This window comes from Cyprinodon tularosa, unplaced genomic scaffold (assembly GCF_016077235.1).
Source record: "Cyprinodon tularosa strain WSP-4 unplaced genomic scaffold, ASM1607723v1 ctg257, whole genome shotgun sequence".
In the NCBI taxonomy this organism is placed as follows: domain Eukaryota; kingdom Metazoa; phylum Chordata; class Actinopteri; order Cyprinodontiformes; family Cyprinodontidae; genus Cyprinodon; species Cyprinodon tularosa.
This window is the reverse complement of record NW_024038953.1, coordinates 377514-385922: the sequence shown is the minus strand read 5'-3', so window position 1 is coordinate 385922 and position 8409 is coordinate 377514. Positions and strand designations below refer to the sequence as shown.

Here is an 8409-nt window from a genome sequence, read left to right as displayed (position 1 = left end):
GTTTGATAAGACTTATCATTAACCTTTCAGCTGTATCGATCCAGAACAAAGATGGGGGACGGCCCTTTTGAAGAAGAAGGCTTTTTTTTTAAGGCTCCGGTCATGAATGAGTAGAAAAGTAGCTTTATTCACCTCCCTTCCCTCCTTTCTGTGCCCACCCTGCCCCCCAGCACACAATTACAATGCAGGACCCCACCCCCGCCAGCACACACATGCTGACACACATCATTAACGCACATTAACACACAAACTCCCCGCCTGCCCCCTGAAGCATACAGACTGGAGGGGGTGGGCCCATGCGGGTGGGTTTCCCCAACTACTTAAACAGATTCCAGCAGATGGTTGAGGAACTTTCCTCCTGATGACTCATTGCTTCTTCTCACTCTGCCTGCAAACCAAGGCCTTATTATTCCAGATTAGCAACAAAAAAAAAATAAAAAATAGGAATTAACTCAATCAAGACTACTGGAACACAAACTTTCTTCAAAATTAGTTGTAGTCTTCTTCCAAGCTGTTAAGATTAGTTTAGTTTGTCGTCAACTACTGGAATCGATCCATTGTGGGATCAGACATCAGGCTGCTTCACTTGGTGAAGACTGTGGAGTGAATCATGCCCTCCGACTCTCTGACGCCTTTCCTGGAACTGGATGAGGAGTTTTGCAAGGTAAGAACCAAAAAACTTTAAAGTCTGTTTTTTTTGGTTTTTTTTAAGCAACCTAAAGATTTTTTTCATTGTTTTTAGAATGAAGTACAGCAAAAAAGTAAAAAAAAAAAAATGTTTTGTATTTAACTAGTCGTAGTTGACAAAGTAGTTGAAATATATGAAAAATCTTCATATTTCAAAGTGGTACATATTTACAACCAAAAGTCCACCTTAAAGTTTCTGACACTTAAGGGCTACTCAGATATGGTTAGGTGGGTTTTTCCCTCACTGTGGGTGATGGATTTCCTATTCAGGGTAGTTTCGATTTTAATTCCCTCTCCAGGCTTTATCTTGCACCCTGTATTTGCAAAGAACTCACATTATTCTCTTCTCCCCTTTTGTGTGTCAGAACCTCTGTGTCCTGGATGGGTCAGATGGACCCTCCTCGAGCTCGCTGCAGCGCAGTCAAAGAGTTCTGGGCTTCCAGAGACGCCACTCTCTTTGCCCTGTGACCCTTCCCAACTCCAAGTTCAACAGCAGCTCTGAAGTGATGGAGTCGGCCTGCTGGGGGCTCAGCCAGGCCTCCAACCAGCAGTGGAACCGGGCGCTTCAACGCTCCTCGCTGAGTCACATCCCTTTCAGAGTTGACCGCTCGGTCAGCATGATCGAGGGGAACGTCAGTAATGTGGGGGGAAAAGAAGACAAAGTTCCGACTGCCTCCCCATCAGTGCTGCTCCCACCACCAGGTCTGTGCATCAGCAACACCTCTCTGGCCTCCACAGCCTCCTCCTCTTCCTCCAGACCGCCGGTGCTGCCACCGCCGCACATCTCCAGCAGATACAAGACAGAACTCTGTCGCACCTTTGAGGAGAGCGGGACCTGCAAGTACGGGGCAAAGTGCCAGTTTGCTCACGGCCTGGATGAGCTGAGAGGACTCAGCAGGCACCCCAAGTACAAGACCGAGCCTTGTCGTACTTTCCACACGATAGGCTTCTGCCCTTACGGTGCCCGCTGCCATTTCATCCACAACGCGGATGAGATTCAAATGGCCGGCTCCGCTGCGGCTCCTCAGAGGCCGAGAGTGAGGCCGCCTTTGCTGCGGCACAGCCTCAGCTTTGCTGGCTTTTCCTCCACTGCCCACATCTTCCAACCAGTTGAGGAGTCTCAGCCTTCCAGCCTCCTCTTTACTCGAGCCTCCTCAGTGTCCCCCCCTCCCTCCTCTGGAAGCCCAGAGCTCCTCTCCCCTCTCTTTCCTGAGCCCAGGCCTCTGAAGCATTGCCCTTACCCCTTCTCTGGCATCAGTGACCTGGCAGGTGACAGCGGAGACTCTGCTCTGCGCCTCTACACCACAACTGAATCTAAATGTCCAACATCCAGCTTCACCTCCAAGAACCAGAACCTCCCAGTGCACCTACCTCCTCAGCTTCCAGCTTCTCTGAACAGCTTCTCCTCCTTTCAGCGCTGCTCCTCGGCCGAATCCCTTTCCGAGGAAGGCTACACATCTTCCTGTTCCCTCAGCTCCTCCTCCAGCGGCACAGAGTCTCCAAGCTTCGAGGGCCGCCGTCTCCCCATCTTCAGTCGCCTGTCTATTTCAGACGAATAGAGAACAGTTTGGGTTTGGGGGCTGCGTTAGATCAGAAATGGTCTAAACTCTCTGTGACTGTAATATAAGTTAGGGGTCACAGAAAAGTAAAACATTAGCTTTTCTGATCCTTTCTAGGTCCAGCCGAGTGAAGGTACCTATCTTTGTGCATATTGCATTTCTTTCACCCAAGCAGCTGTAGTGCTGCTCAGTGTTTGTCCAGTTTTAGCTGACTCCCTTTTGTGTTTATTGTTTTACTGACTATTTTTGTGGTATTTTTATTATATTTTATGCCATTGTAACTGCTGTATACTGTTGTATACCTGTGTTTTAGAGAATAACCGAAGGGTATTCGGCTCAGCGTTCGTCTCCATGCTGTTCCTGCTCAGTGGAAAGTTCTGTGTGAGAATTTTCTGTACCCTAATTTTAAGATGATGTGTTCTCCTTTGCTTTGTCTCCTCCAAGACAGCGTGCAGTTCGCTATTACAGACCTTATTTCTAGAAATCTGCCTGAAAAGGTCCACTGGGTCATATGTTTCCATTTAGGATTCTCCAGCTTTATTAAATTGATCTCATCCTTGTCTAAGTGTTAGAGGATTCAGTAACTGTATGCTGTCACTGATTGATTAGTTGATTGGTTGCATGGCTGTGGCCACATGATTGTATTTTTAACTGTCTGGCAATGATTCAGCTGAACTGCCTTAGCACGGATCGTAGAAATCTCTAGTTACCAAAGTTGTTCTAACATACCCCCTCTGTTAACCCTTAGCTACGGCAGGTTATATACAGTGTTTTAACTATTGATATAGCCTAACATGTTCCTAGGACTATTTATTTCTTTTTGCTTGTTTTATTTCTTCTTAATTTGTGTTGAGGATTTAAGAAAAAAAAAAGAGAAGAAACTACGCTACACTTTAGCAGCGATGTTTTCCATCTGCTTGTTCAACTGGAAGCTTTAATAAAACGGCTAATGGAGAGGAGGGGAAGGAAAGGAGGAAGCAAGCATTTTTTTGGCATTCTTTATTTTCTGTTGCCTTATTGGCTGACGGGCCGAGCAGAGATCAACACTTTTAGGTTTTGGTCTCAGCAAGCAACTTGGTGGACTGGCCTCGGAAAGCTCGTCGGCCATTCTGCCTTCCTCTCCATTAAGCTTCACATATTTTAACTGTAAAGTAATCTGCTGCAAATAGAAATGTTGGGTAATCATCAGTCAACCGTTTGGAGTGTATTTTCTTGTAAGAATAATTGTGGAGATGTATTTTGACATGCAGCTCCGTCATGACTGTTTTTTTTTTATTACCTTTGTATTATAATGTTATATATTAGAGTTTTTTTTTCAGAGTTGGCTCCATGACAATGTGTTTGTAGCTTGACTTCTGTTGCACAGCAGCTATCTGGCCGGCAGGTGAAATCATGTGAGTTTGAAGGAAGACGGAAAGTTTCTGTTCCAGTTTTCTCTTGAAATCATCCCAACCACCTGCCCTGATGTGGCCAGAGATGTTTCTTGTATCTGTAGCTTTTTAACGACTCGGCTGCAAGATGTTTCTTTAAAAAAAAAAAGGAAAGACATGTTAACTTAAGGTTCTATTTATTTTTCTTTTTAAGAGCAAAACCTATATTATGCTGTTTGATATTGTGTTTTTCACATAATTTAAGTGCATCTATTGTTTACATTCCAGTGGTTACATGGGTAACCTTCTTTATCTTAATATATATGTCCATCTTTATTTCAGAATAAAAGTCTTTTGAAAAATAAAAGCTTATCACTCTGGATTTTGTGTCATTCTGCTGTTTACTTGCAATAAACCTAACACACATCTTTGACACCCTTTTTCTTCTTTAGAAAAAATCAAGTAGCATAGAAACAAAGAGATCATCTTGGCATTACATCATTTTAAGTATCATTCATATCTTCTACCTCAAGCATTGGACCTTCCACCAGATTTTATTTTCTTGTATTATTTTCCTCAGAAAAAACAAAAAGGACTAAATCAGACCTCAAAGAAAATAACAACCAGTATTGACCATGATCAGTGCATCTCTATATAAAATTGCCAGTCCTAGAAATATGTAGTAAAAAAAAAAAGGCATTACAATATTATTATATTTACAATATAAGCAACTTAAAAAAGGGAAATTCTAGGAATCTTCCAGAAAATGAATTCAAGTCTTAGATATTTGTGATACAGACCTGTCTCATCTTTTTTATGATACATTTGATTTGTTTCTGTAATCAGCCATGGACTGATAGTATCACAGTTCACCTGAGATGTCCTGGTATGAAAGGGAACTCATGGCACAAGAGTCTTTCCCAAATGTTCCCACAAGTAATTCAGTAAATAACAAACAAAAAAAAAAAAGAAAAAAGCTGCTTCTGTTTCTGGGGGCCTTTTATGATCATCATCAGGGATTCACTGACACACAAAAGGAACAAAGGTTAACCCTTTCCCCTCCATGCGTTCTGGTGGGATTCGCCCATCCCTCCCCACCGCGCTGCCTCTCCCCCCCTCGTCCGTGCTGCATGGTGTGGGAAGGGGAGTTTCGTTACGACTCGTCCGGACGGACCAATTTGGGGTGAGTGACACTGGGGAGAATGTTTGGGCAACAGATGCCCGAACAAAGACTTCCCGACACACAATGGGACACTGAGATACTTGTGACTGATTTCCATCTATTCACACAAAGTGGAGCAGAAGTTGAGATCCTCCCCTGTGTCCCTCTGTGAGTGTTTGTTTGTGTCACACTGGGAACTTGATACATCTTACCCACAAATTTCCAGCTTCATAAATATGTCTAAATGGTTAAAACAAACCCCTTTGTGAGATGAAAGCACTTCTAAGCTCAGGTCTGTCAGATTAACATATAGGATTAGAATATATAAAGTATAAGAAAAAATACCAAAGATATTTAACCTTAGCACAGAATTTGGGAGCATACAAAGTTTTTAATCCATCACAGTTAGAGGGAAGTGAGGAACCTGAGGGTGCTTGTGTGGGTGATGAGTGTGTGGAGGCATTCAGCTGTGGACAGGCTGAGGATTTCACCGTGGTGAATGAATAACAGCAGAGAGAAGAAGCAGGAGCAGGCTCCCACAACCCCGATGGCTGCAAACCATTCAGTGCTCCTTGCTTGGGTCTTTATGTTTTGTGTGTGCTTGTCTAAGACCTTTAAAAGGCCAAGGGCCATCCCTGTGCAGCCCCTCAAACCCTCCCTCTCCTCCTGGTCATGCAGCACCATTGTGGGTCTCTCCCCTTGTTTTCCCTTTTCAGTCTAACATCTGTATGCTAATGCATCCAATGGAAATGGGCTGGAATCAGCCTGGGAGCGAGGGTGAGGGGAGGCTTCCCTGTGCATGGCTGGATAAAGTGATTTGGGAGAATTTAGCAGGGGGGGGAGAAAATGTGTCCAAGGCCTAAGAAAGGAGGGAAACCTGAGGATATTTTGTTCAGAAGCAGTTTGGGATGGAGTTACAGAAGAGTGGATGACATTGCTATTATCCACATACACTATTGAAACAGACTAAGAAACAAAAAAACTAGACCCAGTTCACTAAACATACAGTACAGTTTCTGAAAACATTAAATTTACCAATGAAACAAACTTAAAGATAGTTTGTAAGTTATCAAAATACTGAGGCAAAGCTTGAATATATGTTGCTGCCAAAGGCTCGGGCTTAAATACGATTGTCAAAAATAAAGAACATAAAAACTAAACTATATCTGACACCAGAAAATGATTTGATTTTGGTGGCATATTCCAAATATCATCTTCCTCTGAAGATTAGCTGAACTCTGATATTCAAGCCTTAAACTCAAAGTTTCTGCAAACTCTGGAAAACATTTGTTAATCCAAAATAATTATAATTAAATCTATGGGCACTTTGGTACCAGTGTTTGTAGAGCGCCAAGCTCACTCTGAATGTTTCCACAATTTTTTATGCTAAAGTCACAAACTATATTGAATTTTACAAATATTTTTTGGGGAGTGGCCAAAATAACACAAAGCTCTGCAAAAATCTCTGCATTAATGTATTTTTTCTGGAGCTTTAGGGCGTTTGTGAACATTGAGAACATTGAAGAAAAAAACATGATGAAGTCAGTACTTAAGATCTGGATTACAGGTAGGGGAGGAAGCAACATAACAGGCTCACATTTCTCCCTTTGCTCAGTGCATTATTAGAACTGCTAATGGACTGAGCAACAGCTGAGTTACGCAACGTCAGTGCAAATGTCAGAGGCTCTAACTTCTTTTTTTACGTTCTTGAGTGTTTTACTTGCGTTTTCATGTGTAGCTGTTTTCCCCCTGATTTCCCCTTGGGGGGGAGGGGGGCTGAGGAATTGAGAGCAGGCACTGGACTGACAATTAAAGAAGCAGTGAATACATTGGTTGTAACTCTTGAGGAGCTGGGCAGAGATGCTGCTCAGGTGGGAGAAACTGACTTTAAACAAAGTAGAAAAAAATACCATGTCCTAAGTAAATTAATCCAAAATCTTTTACTCAAGAAAGTTTGACAGGAAAAAAATAAGCCACATATCAACATGAACACATCTTCTCAACTGTTAAATGAAATATATTTGTTTCTGGATCTTCCACATGTTTTAAAGTTGTTCTTTTCTCAATCTGCTTTATGAATTTGGCTTCAGGTTCTCCCTCTGATGCTTCCCTTGAGGTCTGTTTTGTTATTTTGCCTTGATAAGTGAGTCCTTTGCTTCCTTTGACTGTATGTTGTTGCCTCACAGCAACAAAATGCAAATGAAACACTCAGAATCAACTACAGGGTTGTTGCTAAATGCTTTAATGAATTAAAAAGGAACTGCCACAATCTGTGCATGAAAAAGCATGGAGGTAAATTGGGCAGTTACTTTAAGCCATTGAAGAACCAAGTTTTACATTTGAAAAGCTCTAGGAACCTTTTTCCCCCTTAGATTGATGCATTGAACTTTCAGATTCGACCTTTAAGTTCTGCCTGCTGCCACTGGAATATCATTCAACAACTGAAGAAAAGTGAGTTGCAGTTATACAGTTATGTGTGGTATGATTTGTTTAAGAATCTAATTAAATAAACATTTAGAGCATCATTTGCTTTCTGCTGAATTAAATTTATTTGTATATTTTATGCTAACAAATCTTATTGCGTCAAACTCTTTTGAAATACTTTGATTAAAACATGAAAATGTTCTTTAATATTGAGTATGCCATCTTTAGCCATCTTATGTTACATCATTCAGTTTGGATTTCACCTCATCCTCTTCTGAATATTGTTAATTTTAAGGTTTTATAAAAATCCTTAAAAATAGTATTACTTTTAGTTAGAATTCCCTGCATGAAAAAGGAAAACAAATATTGACAGCAGCCTCAAACAAGCAGATAAATGGAAACAGTGTGAGGAAATTCCTAATTCAAAGTAACAAAAAAAGTTTAACCTAAGTTAAAATGTTCAATGTAAAAAAAAAAAGACATGAAACTGGAAGGAAAAAAAAAAAAAAGAACTCACATGCTCCCTTTTAAAGTAGTTGTGCAACTCCACCATGAGGTCTTTATTAGAACAGCAGGTAAAAAGTAACCTGGCTAAGCTGGAGAGGTCAGTGTAGTTCAATTTGACTTCTACAAAGTATTTTTTGGGAGTTTGTGAATTCACAAATCTGACAATTCACCTGTTTTTTTGTTTGTTTTTTTCCTCTGAGTGGATGTAAATAAAGATCATACCTCAATCCTCAATTATATAATATATTTCATTCTAGCCATCTGTACTTTGACAAACAAAGGGTTGAGAAAAGAAACGTCACCTTTTCACATTTTTAATGAGTGAACCATTATTTGCACAAATGAAAAATCATTAGAGCTTTGATTTCACAAAAGCTGAGCTATGAAAACAGGATAGATAGATAGATAGATAGATAGATAGATAGATAGATAGATAGATAGATAGATAGATAGATAGATAGATAGATAGATAGATAGATAGATAGATAGATAGATAGATAGATAGATAGATAGATAGATAGATAGATTTTACATTTGATTGGCCATTGGCCAAAGAAAATTATCTCCACATGTTAAGAGAATTGCTGACATCTGGTGGATGTTTTGGTGAAAGTACAGGCTAAAAAGAAATGTGTCATTCTGGCTTTACTGAATGAAGATCTGACAATACTTTTCTCTTTTCATCACTCTTACAACTATA

General features: G+C 40.7%; 1 protein-coding gene across 1 annotated transcript; it reads left to right on the top strand.

Annotated features, from left to right (window-relative positions):
• The first annotated feature begins 354 nt into the window (after positions 1 to 354).
• On the top strand, positions 355 to 3983 carry LOC119785752 (mRNA decay activator protein ZFP36L1). Its single transcript, XM_038288549.1, has 2 exons — positions 355 to 664; positions 1053 to 3983. The coding sequence occupies exons 1-2, from the start codon at positions 611 to 613 to the stop codon at positions 2244 to 2246; spliced, it is 1248 nt and encodes a 415-aa protein (XP_038144477.1). The 5' UTR covers positions 355 to 610; the 3' UTR covers positions 2247 to 3983.
• The last annotated feature ends 4426 nt before the right edge of the window (positions 3984 to 8409 follow it).